The sequence below is a fragment of the Coenobita brevimanus genome, chromosome 97, assembly GCF_032717465.1.
Source record: "Coenobita brevimanus isolate Jiangsu-jjx chromosome 97, ASM3271746v2, whole genome shotgun sequence".
Classification (NCBI taxonomy): domain Eukaryota; kingdom Metazoa; phylum Arthropoda; class Malacostraca; order Decapoda; family Coenobitidae; genus Coenobita; species Coenobita brevimanus.
Genome location: NC_137050.1, coordinates 17961560 through 17981135, shown reverse-complemented (window position 1 = coordinate 17981135; position 19576 = coordinate 17961560). Strand labels below are relative to the sequence as shown.

Sequence of the window (19576 nt, the reverse complement as noted above, 5' to 3'; positions counted from 1 at the left end):
GGGAGGATGCTCTGGAGAAATTTAGATAATGGTGGTAGTGTATACAGTCCAGGGATAAATCAGTGTAGGGAAGACAGTGATTATGATTAGTCAGGTAAATAGAGGCTCACTGGTCTGGACAGTTGCCTTGTACCATATGCAGGAAAGGGGTTGGTAGTAACTTGTCCTGTGTAGTGTTTGTGGAGAGTGTGTACATAACAGATGTATCAGTGTGATATGCTTAGGTAACTGATATGTCATAATACAAAGAAGACTTATATGGTCCAGCCAAGGTTGAAGGAAACTGATGTTGGGGATGAGACTTTAATTCTGATGGTGAATTTTGCTACATGGAGATATGATTAAATCATTAGGGGGTACAGTTGCAAGAGTCCTCAGCCTGAGGTCACAGGCTAGTCTACTGTGACACACATGCCTTGTATAGCTGTAATTAAATGAAACAGGAAGTAAAATACAGTAGTTTTTACATTTTAACCTCTTCAGTATGGAGAATTTTTAAAAATTTATTTTGGCCAATGGTATATAATTTCATTTAGATCAAGAGAAAGGCCACTGATGAGCTTAGAAACAGTCTCCATTAATCCTTTCTGTTTGTGAATATCTTTTTAAAAACCTTATTCTGGCTGATGCCAACTGATTTATTCATTTTTAAGAGAAACCACTCAAAGTGATAGAAATGAAGGTACACTGAATAACTAGACAAGCAAAATGAATAAAGAGGTAAGATAATATGAGCTTAATGCGTGCCTTTCTTACTTAGGTAGGGCACACTTTCCTTCTGGGAACCAGATACTCCAAGCCTCTACAAGCTTGTTATCGTAATGAAAATGGCAAGCCAGAAGTTACATGGATGGGTTGTTATGGTGTGGGTGTGAGCCGGGTAATGGCAGCAGTTGTGGAGGTACTATCCCACCCTGATTCCATCGTTTGGCCTTGGATGCTTGCACCTTTCAAAGTCTGCATCATTGGTCCTAAGGTTAGTTTTGTTTATTTTTCTGCCACTTTTCCAGTAGTTTTGGCATGCTTAGGAAGTTGTTTTGAAAGGTCCATGCAAACACCACTGAAGCAGTTAGAATAGGAGGGCACTTCTTGAGCAGTCAAGAATTGAAACATGAAGGTTTCTGATGCACCACAATACAGTGGTCCCTCAATTATCAGAACGCTTAGTATCCGGACACTGGGCCTTGGCTCTGCTAAACCATTATCCGAATTTACTAGCAATTATTCGGACGTAAAAGTGCCTGAGAACTTCGGCCTGCTAGCTGACATGTCCAAACATGTGGTATCATGGCCGCTGGGCTCGAGTCGTGAGCGGGAAGAAGTCTGTAACCCATAACCAGAGCTAAAATGTCCGTCTGCTCCTGTACTGAATGGTCAAAGTTGCGCGCTTGTCTGGTCACTCCCATTGAACCTCCAGCACCCGAGCAGTACGACTGTAACCCACAAGTGGTGTCAAAACATCCATACGCATCCCCACCCAATGCCTAGTATCGCGCGGCCACCTGGCTAGCTCTTTCCTCACTGCCACTGCGTGTGTAACACAGACCACAAGCCGTGAGTACATGTTCACTGACAGCACCCATACACCTCTCCACCGAACATCAATAGTCGCATGGCCACAGGGCTAAGTCTTGCCCAGCCACCGCTACCATCAAACAGAGACCACAAGCCACAAGTACATGTTTGGTGACAGCACCTGTCCCTCTCTCTACTGAACGTCGAAAATCGTGGGGTCACCGGGAGACACTCACACCACACACAAAGAGAGAGAGAGAGAGACCTTCCCATGCTGAGTACAATATCATTACAGTACAGTAATTTCTTTACCAATGCATATGATAGTACAGTACTACAGTAGTGTACTGTACACAGTACAGTACTGTATGTGGTATGTACAGTACAATACTGTACAGTACACTTCCATTCAGTATGGGTATTCGTTTCAGTGCCACAATCACCCACCTTTGCCACGCAGCCGTTTTGGGATAGGTTAGGTTTGGTTAGGTAAAATACAGTTAATCTAGGTTATTTTGCAGGAGGAGGCCGTAGCACGGGCCGAACAGGGTAGTACTCCCGAGGGGAATGGGAATGCTGGTGATAGGGAGAGCTGGAGCTCCTGTTTCACTAGCTATCTAACCATCCCCTTTGCTGACCTTTTCAGTGTGACATTAATATGGAGAGTAGACCAGCATACTCTCCCAAACATTTCCTCTAATTATCTATGCACTACACCACATGCATTTTACATTTCACACAACGTATCCCACTACGTTACAGGGGTTGGCGCCAGCAGGGGCATGCGGCCAGAAAACTTTGCCCCCGTTACCTAGTGGCAGACTTCTGGGGGGAGGCGTGGCTGGGGTTCCGCCGGCATTGATCGTGGGTCCTGGGCGAGATGGGGCTCGGGCCTGTGCTAGAGGGTACAGGGCATTGCGGTTACCAAGCTGCCGCTTCCGCCCAATAAAGAGGGGCCCGAACCTGGGAGTAGCACCCGAGGAGGCTGCCCTATCAGTGGGTGTATAATGGTGGGATAGTTGCAGTGCCAAGGCGCGCTGTCCTGGCAGGGTGCCCCGAGGCCACTACCACAGCCACTGGTAAGCTGGTGGGCTAGGGGTCCCAGATCCATTGCCTGGACCTGGGACTGTGCAGTGAGTGGGACTTGTGCTATGTCTGTCCCCCTTAATAATACTGAAGATTTTGCCTGGGAAACATAGTGAGCATATTTTCAAGAAAACCCTATGGTTATTTTTGAAAGGACGAGGCGAGAGTGGTTCCTGGCTGAGGGGTACAGTTGGCCACTGCGTGTGTAACACAGACAGCCCACGAGTACACGTTCGGTGACAGCACCCGTCTGCCTCTCTATCGAAGGTCGAAAATTGCGCGGCCGCCAGGAGACACACACACACCACACACACAAAGAGATTGCTTCACACACCATGATGACAAAGAGTATCAGTACTGCAGTAATTTCTGTGCCAATGCATATGATAGTACAGTACTACAGTTCTGTACTGTACATAGAACTGTAGTCTACTGTACAGTACTGGACCTGGAGCGGTGGCATCTTCATCGTGGGTTTACCCCCCAGAGGCTGTCGAAGAGAAGAGGAGGACAGCATGGGGGCCAGACCACAAGAAACCCCTCCCCGGCCCCTCACGGGGCTCGAGTACCTGGGAGTGGCTTCGGTTGCCCGGGCAAGTACCACATTTCCCAACACAACACACACAACAACACCGTTTTTTCTACACCGAGAAATGACTCCCCGGCTGTCATTTCTCGACGACTTCTTCTAGCCGGGGACATTGAGAGCAATCCAGGACCTACCAACAAATACATATGTCCATGCTTAAAACCTGTTACGTCGAGCCGACAGACAAAGGGTTCAGTTCAATGCAACTCCGGCAAGAACTGGACCCATTACACCTGCACAACACTTGCATCCAGGAAACATTACACAAACACCTGGACCTGCTCCTTATGCTCCTTCCCCCCACCCATCAACCCCCCTTCCAATCCTACTCCTACTTCCTCCACACCTCCACAGCCAAACCCACTGACCCATCCCACACCATCCAGTCCCCCAACTCCTACCAGTCCAACCCATCCTAATCCACCTCAACCCTTACCTCCATCACAACCTCCTCCTACCCCTTCCCCTCCACCCACACCACCTCCTCCCCTTGCTGCAGCAGCCGACACACATCGCACACACACAACATAAACATCCTTCAGTTAAACATAGATGGCATAAACACCAAAATACATGAACTCACACAATTCATCAAACAACAGAACATACACATTGCCATCTTACAAGAAACAAAACTACACAGAGCACAGAAAACACCAACATTTCACAGCTTCACCACCATTCGACAAAACCGGGCCGATGGCGGTGGCGGCGGACTCATCACCCTGGTACACAAATCCATCAACTTTGCAGATACCAGTGCATTCACAAAGTCACTTCTCCCCCCACATGACACCACAACAGAAATACAATCAATTAAAATATGCACTGGTAACAAATCACACATAATAATCGCTAACACATACATTCCCCCCCGATCGTCCCCCACATTACCACACAATTACTCTCCACAGATACACCACATCACTAACATACCCAACATCATCCTGGGTGGTGATTTCAATGCCAAGTCTTCGGCCTGGCATGTCAACAACCCTGACACAGACAGAGGGCAGGTACTACAATCCCAGACAGATCATCTTTTCATACTAAACAGTCTAAACCAACATACCCATATCCCACACCAAGCCCTCTTCCTCCCATCATCTCCAGACATCACCTTCTGCTCCCCAAACCTCGCTCCCATTACATCATGGAGAGTGGTCAAAACCCTAGGTTCTGATCACTTCCCAATCATCATCACTACCAAAACCAGAATCACCCCAGCTGGCCACAAACACACATACACTAATTATAAGAGAGCCAACTGGGAGGCCTTTGTAACTGAAACAGAACAACATTTCAAAACACTAAACAGTACACTCATCACAAACATCAACACCGCTGTGCACACTTTCAGTAGTCATACAAAACTTAGACAAAAGACATCCCTAGAGGCAACAGAAAGAGACAACCCCAACTTCACACCAGAAATTCAAGGCCTTATCAGACAACGGGACACACTGCGACACTCCCCAACACCCCATACACAAGACACCATACAACAAATACAAGAACTCAACACTCAAATAAGCAGTAAAATATCAGAACAGCAAACACTAAACTGGAAAAATTACCTCCAAACACTTGACCACAGAACAAACATCAGCAAACTCAACAAAACACTAAACAGCATCACACTTTCCAACAGTAGCACCACACAATCACATGCTGCCATCACAACAACAGACACCATACCCTCAAACAAACAACAAGCAAACACTCTAATCAATCACTTTTCACAAGTCAGCCATCTAACTCCCCATCCGGAAGACCGACGTATCATCAGACGTAAGAGACAGTTCCCCACAGACCCAGACTACGCACCTTTCACTTACAACCAGACGAAGCACATCATTAACAACCTCAAGCACTCATCTGCCTGTGGACCAGACAACATAAGCAACATTAACCTTAAACACCTAGGACCACAAGGCATACAAGCACTCACCAACATATCAAACTACAGCTACTCACACAACATAATACCCAACATCTGGAAGCATGGCAATATCATCACTATCCTTAAACCCAACAAAGACCCCACGTTACCCTCCTCACATCACCCCATCATACTCCTCTGCACCCCCTCTAAAGTCATGAAACGACTGATACTACAACTAGTCACACCTCCATTCCCCTAGCCCAGTCACAACATGGTTTTAGGCCACTACACTCCACAAACACCCTTCTTACAGACCTTACACAGAGAGTTTTTGATGGCATGAATTCAGCTAGGCCACCACACAGAACACTCCTAATCACACTAGACATTAGCGAAGCTTTTGATGCCATCCCCCGCCACAACCTCACAAACAAAATACTCAACACAAACATGCACAATAACACAAAAAGATGGCTGGCAAACTACTTAGCGGACAGATGTGCACATGTAACATTTGCCGGTCAGTCTTCTAACATCAGAAACTTCACAAACGGCGTCCCCCAAGGATCTGTTCTGTCCCCTACACTCTTTAATCTATACATGCACGGCGTACCCACACCCCACACACCACAGATGCACATAGCTTCCTATGCAGATGATATAACACTTACATGTACACACCAAAACGCAAACACAGCTGCACACATCATTCAACCTTACCTCGACACACTACACGAATGGTTCACCACAAACAGGCTCAAAATAGTCCCAGCCAAATGTACAGTGACTCTTCTCACAAACTGGACAGCAGAACACAGTCACATCCCACACCTCACCATAAACAACACTCCCCTACCACACACACACACACACACACACACACACACACACAAAATTCTTGGTGTAACATACAATACATCAATGTCATTTAAACAACACATCACGAACATTAAAAATAAAATAACACCAAGACTCAATGCTTTGAGGTCACTTGCCCATACAACATTCGGACACAACAAAGAAACCACCACCACAGTATACAAACAATACATACGTTCAGTGATGAATTATGCAAGCCCTACCTGGGCTTCTAACCTGACCAAAACACACTGCAACACTACAGTCCATACAGAACAAGGCCCAAAAAATAATCACAGGCTGCACAGCTACTACACCCACAGACCACCTACATCAAGAAACCAAAGTCCTCAAAGTCAAGGATCACCTAGACATGAGAGGCACCCAGTTTCTTGCTGCAGCCTCCACAAACCCACAACATCCACTAAAGTATGTGGCAGCACATCCACCCACACCAAGGAACATCAAAACAACACCCAGCACACGATACCATACACAATACTGTCATCTCTCCCCCCTCAGACCAGCTTCCAGAAGCATATCCACACTCAGATCACTCGCCGCTCCATTCAGTCACTTAAAGACAACACACAGCTGCATGCACGGCCTCCTGACATCCACCCTTCTGAATCCTATCTTCATCGTGAGGACAGGGTCCACCTGGACAGGCTGAGATGTGGGCACCATCCAGCCCTCTTAAGCTACCAAAAGAGGCTGGATGACTCCGTCGCTGATGCCTGTCCAGGATGCAACACAGCACCCCATACTATTAAGCACATTATGGAAGACTGCATTGCACACAATCACCTACGCCAACAATACAACATACACTCTTTGAGAGCTCTGTGGGAAAGCCCGGTCTCGGCCATGGCCTTCCTAAGGGACTTGGGGCTGTTCGGCCAGACTGCCTAGGGAACAACTACTACTACTACAACTGTACAGTACTGTTTGAACAGTACAATACTGTACTGTGCTGTATGATACACTTCCATTCAGTATGGGTATTTGTTTCAGTACCACAGTCAGCCACCTTAGCCAAGCAGCCCTATTAGGAAAGGTTAGGTTTGGTAAGGTTAGGTAAAGATATCTTATGTAATTTTGCCTGGGAAAGACATTGAGCATATCTTCAAGAAAAGTCTATGGTTATTTTTGAATGGTGGAGGCGAGTGTTGTTTCCGGCTGAGGGGTACCGGTGACCACTGCATGTGTAATACAGACAACCCACAAGTAAATGTACAGTAAAACCGCCTGTCTGGCCTTACATCGAATGACGGGAGTTCCTTGACCTCCAAGATTAGAGCAGAAACCTCCCATCATGCGTGCCTCCACTTTCCTACCGAATGGTCAGAGTCGCCTGGCAGGCCTCATGAGTCATACACTGCCTGAGGCAGTGATCTACTGGTCATCCGCTGTTGCCATCACATACTAACCCTTGCCTGGGCAAATGGAAGTGAACCTCATAGACAGATGTCAGTTTGCTGTGTGTGGCTTCCTCTGTGCTCTTAAGCAACCATGTGGTGTGACATGGCAGCGCTTTACTGTCCTGCTTGCCGGCAAACAGAAGCCCGCACCTCAGTTCCTGCCTTTCTGCCCCTCGAGAGTGGTTCTGCTTGCAATGATGACTGTGACTGCAGTTGCTTTTGTGGTGGTTCCCGACCTTCTTCAGGTTGTGGCCCTGCCCTACTGCATTTTTTGTGTGTGTGGTGATAGCCCCATCACCACCTGAGAAGCAGAAGAGGAAGGTTCTGAGTATGGAGAAGAAGCGTGAGATATTGGGCACAGTTGATGCGGGCTGGACCACAGAACATATTCTTCGCAAATGTGATCTAGCCCGTTCAGCATTGTTCGATATCAAGAAGTCACGCGACAAGCTTGCACAGTATGGACAGGACTTTGGTGAAAGCACACTACGCAGCGACAGAAAAGTAGTGGCCCAGGCCTGGCACGCCATTATCGACCAGTCAACTTTGATGTGGTTTTGTCAGCAATGTTGTGCCAGTGTGCTAGTGCATGGAACCGAGGTGAAGGTTGTTGCTGAGAAGTTTGGACATCTGCACAATGTCCAGGACTTCAAGGCATTGGAGGGATGGCTCTTCAGGTTTAAGCTACGCCATGGACTTATGGGCCGTAAGGCACAGGGTGAAGCCTTGGCCGCGGCAACTGGAGAAGTTGACTCATTTCATCAGAAAGTGCAGCGCCTGATCAAGGACGAGGGCCTTGCCCTTGGTCAAGTTTATAATTCTGACGAAACTGGTCTGTTCTACCACTCCTTGCCCACCCACACCCTGGCTGAGAAAAGAGAGAAGTCTGTGCCTGGTCGGAGGTTGTCTAAACAACGTGTCTGTTTTGTGCTGTGCCATTGCTAACAGGACACACCGCCTCAAACCCATTGTTGTTGGGCGTGCAAAACAACCACGTTGTCTCCATGGGTTGATGGATAGCCTGCCTGTTCTGTGGTACCATTCTGTGAAGGCCTGGTTTACCGCTAAGATCTTCAGAGATTGGTTCCACGGACATTTCATTAAGGAGGTTATCTGTTATCAAACAGAGGTCCTTGGAATTGCTCGCGACCAGGTGAAGGCACTCCTGCTCATGGACAATGCTCCTGTGCATCCGTCTGAGAAGGATTTGGTTGCTTTTAACGGGCAGATTAGGTGCATGTTTCTGCCACCTAATACACCTGGTCTGATTCAACCAATGGACCAGGGTGTGATCGTGGCTGCGAAGAGACCGTACCACCAGAGGTTCCTCACCGAGGTGATGGTGGTGCTGGAGGACAAGGACGCAGTGGAGGACACACATGGGGAGCAGACCTTGCAGAATCTTCGGTGTTACGACCTGAAGTCTGCTGTGTTCAACTGGGCAGATGCGTGGAAGGAAGTCTCCGTCAAATCCCTCGAGAGCTGTTGGTCTTGTCTCCTGCAGGGAATCGAAGCAGAGCATGACTTCGAGGGCTTTGACATGGAAGATTTCCACAGTCGCCTTAGACAGGCAGGAGTGCAGGTGAACCTCAATGACATGTGGGATTGGTTGGACGATGACAGCGGCAATCCCGGCTACCAGACCATGTCTGATGAGATCGCTGCTGCTGCCTCTGCGGGCATGGAAGAGGACAGTGGGACTGACAAGGATGAAGATGAGGACCCTGACTCACAGCCCTCTACAACTTCTTCACTCCCTCGTCTCAGTGGTCTCGGTGGCTACCTGGAGGGAATACTGGAGTATGCAGAGCATCCGCACTGTGATAGGGAGTTCTTGCCGCTCCACCTGGCGATGGAGCTTCGTGCAGTCTGGGACGCTCTTATCCTCAGGCAGAATCGTTGGTCGTACCATCAGTCCAGGATCGACTCGTTCTTCAAGCCTGCAACCCCCACAAGTGCCAGCCCATTCTCACCATCACCAGCTCGTTTTCCACCTTCACCTTTGGACCCACTGCTGAGCACTTCAACAGCCATTGAGTTTCCATTAGGGGTAAGTTTGCGGCTGTCTTCAGAGTCTCCTGAGGTGGGTAGGCCACCATCCCTGCACCACACTTCACCGGTCATTGCCCAGCTCCAGCAGGCTAAAGAAGACGAGGACAAGTTCTTTGACCTCCATTAGGTGCTGGTGTTTGCCACTAGATCACACGAAACAACCTGCTGGAGCTGGCGGGTTACAAAGCTGACGGCGGTGCTCTGGGTAGGTAAGTACCCCAACCAGATGTTATTTTACAGGTAGCTTTAGGTTTTTTTCGTAGTTTCCTTGGTGCTGAAACTTATTTAAGATATTCCTATGTGTGTTTTGAGGTCACAATATGGCAGAGTGACCCAAAAACAGTGCCAAAAATAGGAGAGGTACTGTACATACAGTGGTGGTGAGGTAGGGTGTTTTTGGATTTCGGTGGTTTTCATGCATGGTTTTCTTGGTGTTGACAATTATTAAAACAGTGCCAAAAATAGGAGAGGTACTGTACATACAGTGGTGGTAAGGTAGGGTGTTTTTGGTTTTCGGTGGTTTTCATGCATGGTTTTCTTGGTGTTGACAATTATTTAGGATATTCCTATATATGTTTTGATGCCAAAATATACTAGAATGACCTGAAAACACTACCAAATTAAGGAGGAGGTACTGTACATACAGTTGTGTTTAGGTAGGGTGTTTTGGTTTTCAGTGTTTTTTATGCATGGTTTTCTCGGTGTTGAAAATTATTTAGGATATTCCTATGTATGTGGTAGGTGGGGGCACCCATCATCCACCCACTTACTGTAGTGTTGCTCTCTTTTTTAGGGTAACTCTACATTGAGTGGCAAGCCAAAAGTTTTCCTGTAAACCAGGAAAGCATTTACAGCGCTAGGTGGTAACCTTACAACTAACCAACATGTGTTCCCTACGTGACAACAAATAGGTTGGCTGAGGGTTAGTGCCCCCTTCCCGGAAAACAACTAACAAAAAATGTGAACAAGAAGCCTCAAACCAGGATGGACCAAAAGATGACAACTAAGGACAGTACAAAGGACATGGTACAGATATCTACATGGAATGTAAGGGGTGCGAATGATGAGGTGAAAGAAAGAGAGATTGTCCAGGTGCTTGAGGGTGCAAAAGTGGATGTTTGTGGATTAACTGAAACTAAATGGAGAGGTGAGAGTGTGAGAGAATGGGAGTATGGATGGGGAATATGCATGGGAGTAGGTGAGAATGAGAGGGCAAAAGAAGGAGTGTGAATTGTTGTGGGTAACAGGTGGAAGGAGAATATAATAGAGTATGGATTAGTTGGATCAAGGATTGTATGGGTAAGATTGAAAGTTGGACTACAATTGTGGGCGATTGTGTGCGTGTATGCACCAACGCAAGATCGTGCAAGCAGGGTGAGAGAAGAATTCAGGACAAATGTGTAAGTGTGCATGGAAAAGTTTGAAAGACATGAGAGAGTGTTTTTGATTGGAGATATGAATGGAAAAGTATTTAATGTGAAGGTGGATGGAGTAGTTGGTGAGTGGGGTGTGCCTGCAGAGATGGATGAGAATGGCAGTGCTTTAGTGGACATTTGTGCCGGGAGGGGGTTAGTGATAGCCAATACCCTCAACAGGCACAAAATGATCCACAGGTATACGTGGCGAGTGATGAGAAGAGTGCATGGTGAATGAATGAACGGAAGGCATTGATTGATTATGTATGTGTGGATGACAGGATGAAAAGGTGTAAAATGGATGCAAGAGTATATAGAGGCTGGGGGCGTGGACTCTCTGTCTACCACATGATGGTGGTCAGAATCAATGTCCAAATGAAGTGGAGAAATAGAAGAAGGAAAGGACAGGAGGATGTAGCTCATACAAGGAGTGTGGAAAGGTTACAAGAGGATGAAAAATGGGCAGAACATAAGAGGGAAGGGGAGGAGCGATTGGGAAAATATGGATTGGAGCAGATGGGGGACATGGAAAGTGTGTGCAAGATATTCACAGAAGAAATCTGTACAGCATGTGAGGTGGTGTGTGGGGTGAAAAGAAGACGAAAGGGGGTGCAGGGAACAGCATGCTGGAATGAAGAGGTGAGAGGCTGTGGCACAAAAGAAGAATGCATTTAATGAGTGGATGAGAAACAAGGGCATGGAAGAAGTTGAGAGACAGAAGAGAAAGTTGTATGTAGAGACGAAGAGAGAGGTGAAAAGATTAGTAAGAACGAGTAAGAAGAGAGTGGATGAGGAATCTGGAAGGAATTTGAGTGTAAAGTGGAGGGGGTGTAAAAAAAGGTTCTGGTAAGAGGTAAAGAGAGTTAGATAGGGTGCCAAAGAAGTTAGTTGGGGAATGAGAGTTAAAAATGTTAGATTACTACTGGAGAAGGGAGAAAAAGTGAGTTGATGGAGAGAACATTTCAACAAATTGTTGAACACAGAGAATGAAGACAATGTGAGTATAAGTGGCTGGGGAATGGCTGGGAGACGAAGGGATGTGAGAAGGGAGGAAGAAATCATTAGGATGGAAGTTTTGGAAGCAATGAAGAAAGTTAAAATGGGGAAAGCTCCAGGAATTGATGGAGTGTGTGGTGAAACCATGAAGCATGAGGGAGAGATAGTAGTAGAATGGATGTGGAATATGTGCAGATTGGCTTGGGAGGAAGGTAGAGTCCTGGAGGATTGGAAGTCAGGTGTAATTATTCCCCTGTACAAAGGAAAAGAGGAAAAAGAAGTATGTGGTAATCATAGGGGCATTTCTCTTCTTAGTGTAATAGGAAAAGTATATGGTAGGATACTTATTAACAGAGTTAGGGATATAACAGAGGAATTAGTTGGAGAAGAACAGGAAGGTTTTAGGAAGGGAAGAGGTTATGTAGATCAGATTTTAATTCGTAGATCTTTAGTGGAAAAGTTTCTGGAGAGGAGAAAGAAGTTGTATGCAGCCTTCATGGATTTGGAGAAAGCATATGACAGGGTTGATAGACAAGGATTGTGGAAAGTATTAAAAATATATATATGGAGCAGATGGGAAGTTGTTGAATGCTGTGAAGAGTATGTTTGAGGGTGCTAAGGCTGCATTGCATGTGGATCGTGAACTGAGTGAATTTTTCTATTTGAAGGTTGAATTGAAACAGGGATGTGTCATGTCTCCATGGTTGTTCAATCTGTACATGGATGGGGTTATAAAAGAGATACAAGGTAGGGCAGTGGATGTTGGAGCGGCCCTAATGAGAGAGAGCAGTGTTTGGAAACTCCCTGTACTGTTGTTTGGAGATGATACTGTGTTGTTAAGTGAAGATGAAAGGAAGCTGCAAGGCTTTGTGGATGAGTTTAGGAGAGTGTGTAAGAAACGGAATGGAAAGGTGAATATACGGAAAAGTAAAGTTATGGTCTTCGAGAGAGGTGAAGTCAGTGAATGTACAGTGAGGTTGGATGATAAAGGAAATGGAAAATGTGAGTATGTTTTAGTACTTGGGTAGTGTGATGAGTAAGGATGGAAGTTTGGAGGGTGAAGTGCTTGAAAGGGTACAACAAGAAAGAAAGGTTGCTGGTTCCTTGAAGGCAGTGATAAGAAACAAGGAAGTGAGCATGGAAGTGAAAAAGTTATTACATGACAGTATTGTGATACCAAATCTGACTTATGGAAGTGAAGCTTGGATGATGTTGGACGGACACAAGTCGAGTGAGAGCAGTGGAAATGAGTTATTTGAGAGGAGCCTGTGGAGTCACATGGGGAGACAGACTGACAAATAAGGAAATGAAGGAGCATTGTGGTGTGGATGTGAATGTGATAGGAAGCATTAGGAGAAACACAGTGAGGTGGTTTGGCCATATGGAGAGGATGGAGAGTGAGAGACTGATGAGGAGAGTGTATGTGAGTGATGTAGAGGAGGAGAGAGGGAGGAGAAGGCCAAGGATGAGATGAAGGGATGGAGTGGAGATGTATATGAGAGAGGGGTGTGTGAATTGGGAGCGGGGCAATGAAATGGCGGGGGACAGAGTGACGTGGAGGTGATCTGTTTGTGGCCACCCCTTATAAGGGATTAAGGTGTCTGGCAATAGATAAGATAGATAGGTTCAAGGCTCACAAGTTTACACTCACTTTCTGCCTAATACCCAAATAATAACCCCTAAAAATGACTGGAGGGACTAGATCAGCTACGTCTACACCGATTATGCCGCTCTCTACGGTGAGCCAGCATTGTTGAATAAAAATTTCTCACAATTAATCATTCTTAACCATTAATTTCTGTTCTTGTGAATATGGGAAGTGAATTTTGGAGCGGCCCAAGTGACAGAGGGCAGTGTTTGGAAACTCCCTGTACTGTTGTTTGCAGATGATACTGTGTTGTTAAGTGATGACAAAGGGAAGCTGCAAGACTTGGTGGATGAGTTTGGGAGAGTGTGTAAGAAAAGGAATCTAAAGGTGAATGTAAGGAAGAGTAAAGTTATGGTTTTTGAGAGAAGTGAAGTCAGTGAATGTGCAGTGAGGTTGGATGAGAAGGAAATGGAAAATGCGAGTGTATTTAAGTTCTTTGGTAGTGTGATGAGTAAGGACAGAAGTTTAGAGGGTGAAGTGCTTGAAAGGGTACAACAAGGAAGAAAGGTTGTTGGATCCTTGAAAGCGGTGATAAGAAACAGGGAAGTTAGCATGGAAGTGAAAAAGTTACTACATGACAGTATTGTGATACCAACTCTAATGTACAGAAGTGAAGCTTGGACCTTGTTGGAGGGGACATAAGTCAAGATTGAGGGCAGTGGAAAATTTTTTCATTTGTCTATTACAAATATTATGAACAGTGATTATGCTGAACATTTCCCATTTTATAATATAAATGATCAAGACTTTATACTTTTGATAAACAGTACAGATCCTAGACTTATTTCAGTTGAAGTACTTGACGAATTATGCTTTAATCCATTAAACTTTGACAGTGATAATTACACTAATGCTACAGATCTGGACAACTTCTTACTTAGTTCTCTATATTACAAAATTCCAAGTTGTAATTATATTTTTCCTGACAGTACATTAGATAACCAGTGCTCCTTTAAAAATGAAACTTTTTCAATTATTTGCCACAATATCTCCAGCGTCCCACTTCATTTTCATGAATTGCTGGATGAATGCATAACTCCTCTAGGACATGCTTATGATGCCATCGGACACTGTGAAACTAAACTCACAACAGATATAGAACAGTTATTTAACATTCCCCAGTACACTTCATTTTTCAACAGTTTTACACGACACAGTGGTGGCATGGCACTATTCATAAAATCTGCATATCCAACCTGCATAAGAGTTGACATCACACTATGTAATGAATGTATTGAGACTACAGTAAATCCTCATTATACGATGCCTCTTAAAACGATATTTTGCTTATACAGTGTCAAAATTTTAGTACCCTATGCCCACTATACAATGGGAACGATTTGCCACAACGATGGATCATTCACGGCTTAGTGAACAGCGAATGTGCAAATGCAACAAAAATGTCCTCACACTGTCGGCGTTAGACCACACACACTTGTCCACCGGTCCAGCCTTATTAGCTAGCCCTGCCCAGCCAGCCAGCCCTGCCCAGCCAGCCAGCCCTGCCTAGCAAGGCAGTTCTGACACTGATGAGTGAGGGCTGTGACTGTGAGGCCGAGTCGGGACAATTCGCCGTCAGGACGATTCCCCGTCATTTATTTACGTATCAGTTTATTTAGCAAGTACACTAGTTTTTTAATTATGTAAGTTATAAAAGTGATGGTGGTTTATTGTTTATATAGTAAATGTAAAATATGGCATCAAATCATGGGCATTAAATGAAAAATAATAATATATTGAAACGTGAATCAGCTGATTTATGATCGATCCTTCATCTTAGCATAAGGCTACATACAAGACATTGGCATTTATATAAATGCCTAAATACCTTAAGTGAACAATCGACATACTTTGGAATTACCTGTATACAAATAATCTTCATGTTACGTCCATATAAATGTTTCAGGATAATTCGCCATCAAGTCAGTTCGCCATCACAACAATAACAAGACAATTCGTCATCGGGACTTTTCATCGTCAGGATGATTTCCCATCGTTTATTTCCATATCAGTCTATTTAGGAAGTACGCTAGTTTTTTAGTACTGTACTTGTACCTCTTCAAAGTCATTTTAAAATATACCTAGGATGTTGTAGTACCAATGGAAATTAATGAAAACAGCTGTGGGTGATGCTAGAACATAATTCAAAGTCAACTACAGCAAGGTAGAAACAAGTTAAATATTGTCTAAAAGTGCAACTTACAAATGATATCCAAAGCCAATGCTATTGAATGAAAATAGACTTTGATAGATCCCCCTGAGAATTAGTTATTAAAGTATCAGTTAATCAGTAATAAGTATATTTATAGAATGACGGGGAATTGTCCTGACGGGGAACGTCCATATTATGACGATGAATTGTCGACTTCATGGCGAATTGTCTAGGAATCACATAAACAACCGTTGCTTGCTTCAGTAAAGGTAAGATCTACTGTATACTGTAATTTTCATGCTTTTTTCTCTTTATTCACTATTAATGTGTTACTTTAAATGTTTAAACATAAGGATATTTCATATATATGAGTGCTACAGTGTGTGTATGTGAGAGTTTAGGCATGTCTGGGAATGTATCCTCATTGACTTCATGTTATAATGGGATTGCTATATGATGGATTGCTTTACAATGGGGTTTTCAGGAACGGAACCCCATCATATAATGAGGGTTTACTGTATATGTGTAGAAGTATGTAACAAAGGTAACAAGAACTTTATTGTAGGTGTTGTCTATAGGAGACCTCATTCTGATATTAAAAAATTTAAGACATCATACCTGTATAATAATATTATATCAACAATAAGCAACGGAGGCAAAATAGGTTACGTATCAGGTGACTTTAATATTGACCTTTTAAAATCTGAATGTGAAACATCAGTATCTGAATTACTGACCATCAGTTACTCTAATCACTTTTTCAATACTGTAACTAAACCAACAAGAGTGACTGGTTCTTCTGCTACGTTAATTGACCATATTTGGTCAAACAATTATGCTCAGATTGTAGACAATGGCATCTTATACAGTGCTATATCTGATCATTTTCCTGTATTTGTAATTTTTAATTCCAGTACTACTAAAGAGTCAGACCATATTGATCAGATCACGTTCAGAAACTATAGTAACGAAAATAAAGAATCTTTTAAAAATTGCATACAACAAATAAATTGGGACTTGGTTCTTTCTTCCTGTAATCCAAATGTAATATACAGCAATTTTCAAATCATTTTTAATGCTTGCTTCAGTAAGCATTTTCCATTAACCTTAAAAAAAATTAAAGCTAAAAAAATGTCCAAACCATATATAACTCCTGATATAATTGCCTTAATTAAAGAAAAAAATAAGCTTCAAAGGAAATATTGCAAACGTCCTATTACACATGTTGATTCTTACCATAGACTGTGTAACCAAGTTACACAGACAATAAGAACCGTCAAGCTAAACTATTATAAGAAAAAGCGTACAGAGAGTTTAGGCAATAGTAAGAAAACCTGGAATGTTATAAATAATGTGCTCAACAGAGATAAAGTTACTAAACTATGTAACTCTTTATTGGTAAATAACATAGAAATTACTGAGCCTGACCATATCGTAAATAACTTCAATAACTATTTTGTTAATGTAGGAAGAGAGCCGGCAGGAGGAATCAGGGACCCAGCTATGGATTTTAGAATGTACTTAGGCAACAGGCGTAGTGAGACACTAACTTTACCTTCCATCACGGAAAATGAATTAATGTCAGTGCTCAGTCAATTTAATAACTCCGCTCCTGGTTATGATGAAATTCCTATGTTTTTAATAAAGGAGGTTGCTGTGGAAATTGCTCCTGTTGTTTTACATTTATGTAATTCATCTTTTCGTACTGGCATATTTCCAGATCAGCTTAAAATTGCTAAGGTAACCCCTATTTTTAAGAAAGGAGAACCGAGAGAATTTAAGAATTATAGACCAGTGTCCGTGTTACCAGCACTTAGTAAAGTTCTAGAAAAACTTATGTATATTAAATTAATGGAATATTGCACAACTCATAATATCTTGACCGAGTCCTAGTATGGATTTAGGCAGGGAAGATCAACTGAATTAGCTTTGATAACTTTCACCAAGGATATACTAAGTGCATTTGACAAAAGAAATTTTACAATTGCTGTATTTTTAGATCTATCAAAAGCGTTTCATACAGTAGACCATCACATCCTATTAACTAAACCAGAACATTATGGTATCAAGGGAACTGCAAATGCCTGGTTCCAATCTTATCTCAATAACCGAAAACAGTGTGTGAATTATAACAATAATACATCAAGCACACAAGATATTTTATATGGTGTCCCACAGGGGTCAATACTGGGACCTTTGCTTTTCCTCATATATATAAATGATGTAGTAAATTCAAGTAATCAATTAAAATTTATTCTATTTGCCGATGACAGCACTTTGTATGCTTGTCACGAAAATCTTCATTCCTTGATGAATGTGATGAATGATGAATTATTAAATGTGAACAAATGGATCATAAGTAACAAGCTCACACTAAATATTGATAAAACAAATTTCATAATTTTTCATAGAAATAAAGCAGTTCCTCAAAATCAAGGCCAGTTAAAAATTAATGATGCAATTATTAAAGAAGTGAATAGCACAAAATTTCTTGGAGTCACTGTAGACAAACAACTCACTTGGAATTTACACATTGAAAATGTACGTAAAAAAATTAACAAGCAATGCGGTGTAATTAACCTAACTCGTAATGTTTAACTCTTTACTTCTCGTACATTATTCATTGATATATCCAAATATCTTTTATTGCCATACAGTTTGGGCTAATGTATGTAACTCTAGGATAACACCACTAATAACTTCACAGAAAAAAATAATTAGAACTATAATGTTCAAATCCAGGTATGAACACAAATAGTTTATTTTTAAATCTTAAATTATTAAAGTTCAGAGATGTAGCAATTTACTCCAATGCTCTTTTTGTTTACAAAAATTTACATAATTTGTTAAGTAATAACATGTTCCATATACGTGATAATGACAGATACAATTTGAGAGACAACAATTTATTAGAAATTCCCTATATGATATCTAACCAGTCACAATCATCCATCGAGTATCAAGGAGTGAAGGTATGGAACCGACTGCCTTCAGATATTAGAGAAAAAAGTAATTTGTTCAGCTTCAAGAGATCACTGAAATATTTCCTGATTAATGGGTATCATCATTGATATACTGATCAATAGTTTTTAAATACTTTATACCCAAAGTAATTGGGTAAGCTGGTGAATCACTTTACAATGAGTAATATCGCCCAGCGTACAGTTGGTAGACATTTAAGAATATTTGAATACAGTAGAAGTCCTATTTTTCGGCATCTATGGGACCAGGCTAGTGCCGAAAAATCAAAATTGCCGAATTATCAAAAACCCTACCCACTCAATACCTTATATGTTTCAGTGAACACTATCATCACTACTCATATCATTACAAATGTGCTTGGAGAGAGTACTGTATACTGTTTGATACTGTACAATACTGTAATGAATACAGTACTATACTATACTAAATTAGTGAACATACTGTATATAAATGTAATGGTACAGTAGGCCTACAAGTTCACATGCACTTACCTAAACTTATAGTAGGTTCCTTAATTACATATGTACAATAGAAGGGGTTGATTGGAGTCTGCTACTGCTGGAAGAAGTCCCCAGCAGTAGAGGGTCCTCATGGAGAATTTCAAGACTGACGAAAAAAATCGGAAAATCTGCCGAACGATCAGAGATTTTCGTAAATGGGACTATTTCTCAAAACTGCCGAAATGTCAGATTTGCCGGGGAATTGGATGCCGAAGAATTGGACTTTTACTGTATATACTGTAGTTATGTATAGAATGTACCAGTATGTAGATGACCCTGTAAACTACCTAGCAGACCTTATATATGTATATATGGTATTATAGTTACGGTGTATGTGCGTGAATAAAGATACATATGCTAATGTATGCGAAGGTATGTAAGAATATGTAGTATGTATGAGAAAGAGTATAAGTGTGGGTATACAGAGAATGTTTGTATTTGGTGTATGGTCTCAATTAATTATGGTTTATTACAGTC

General features: G+C 42.7%; 1 protein-coding gene across 1 annotated transcript in view; it reads left to right on the top strand.

The window, feature by feature from the left end:
- Positions 1-19576, top strand: part of ProRS-m (prolyl-tRNA synthetase 2-like protein, mitochondrial) — a 147087-nt gene that overhangs the window by 116341 nt on the left and 11170 nt on the right. Inside the window, exon 8 of the mRNA XM_080283504.1 lies at positions 761-976. Within this exon, the coding sequence (XP_080139630.1) occupies positions 761-976 (216 nt within the window). The remainder of the gene's footprint in view (positions 1-760; positions 977-19576) is intronic.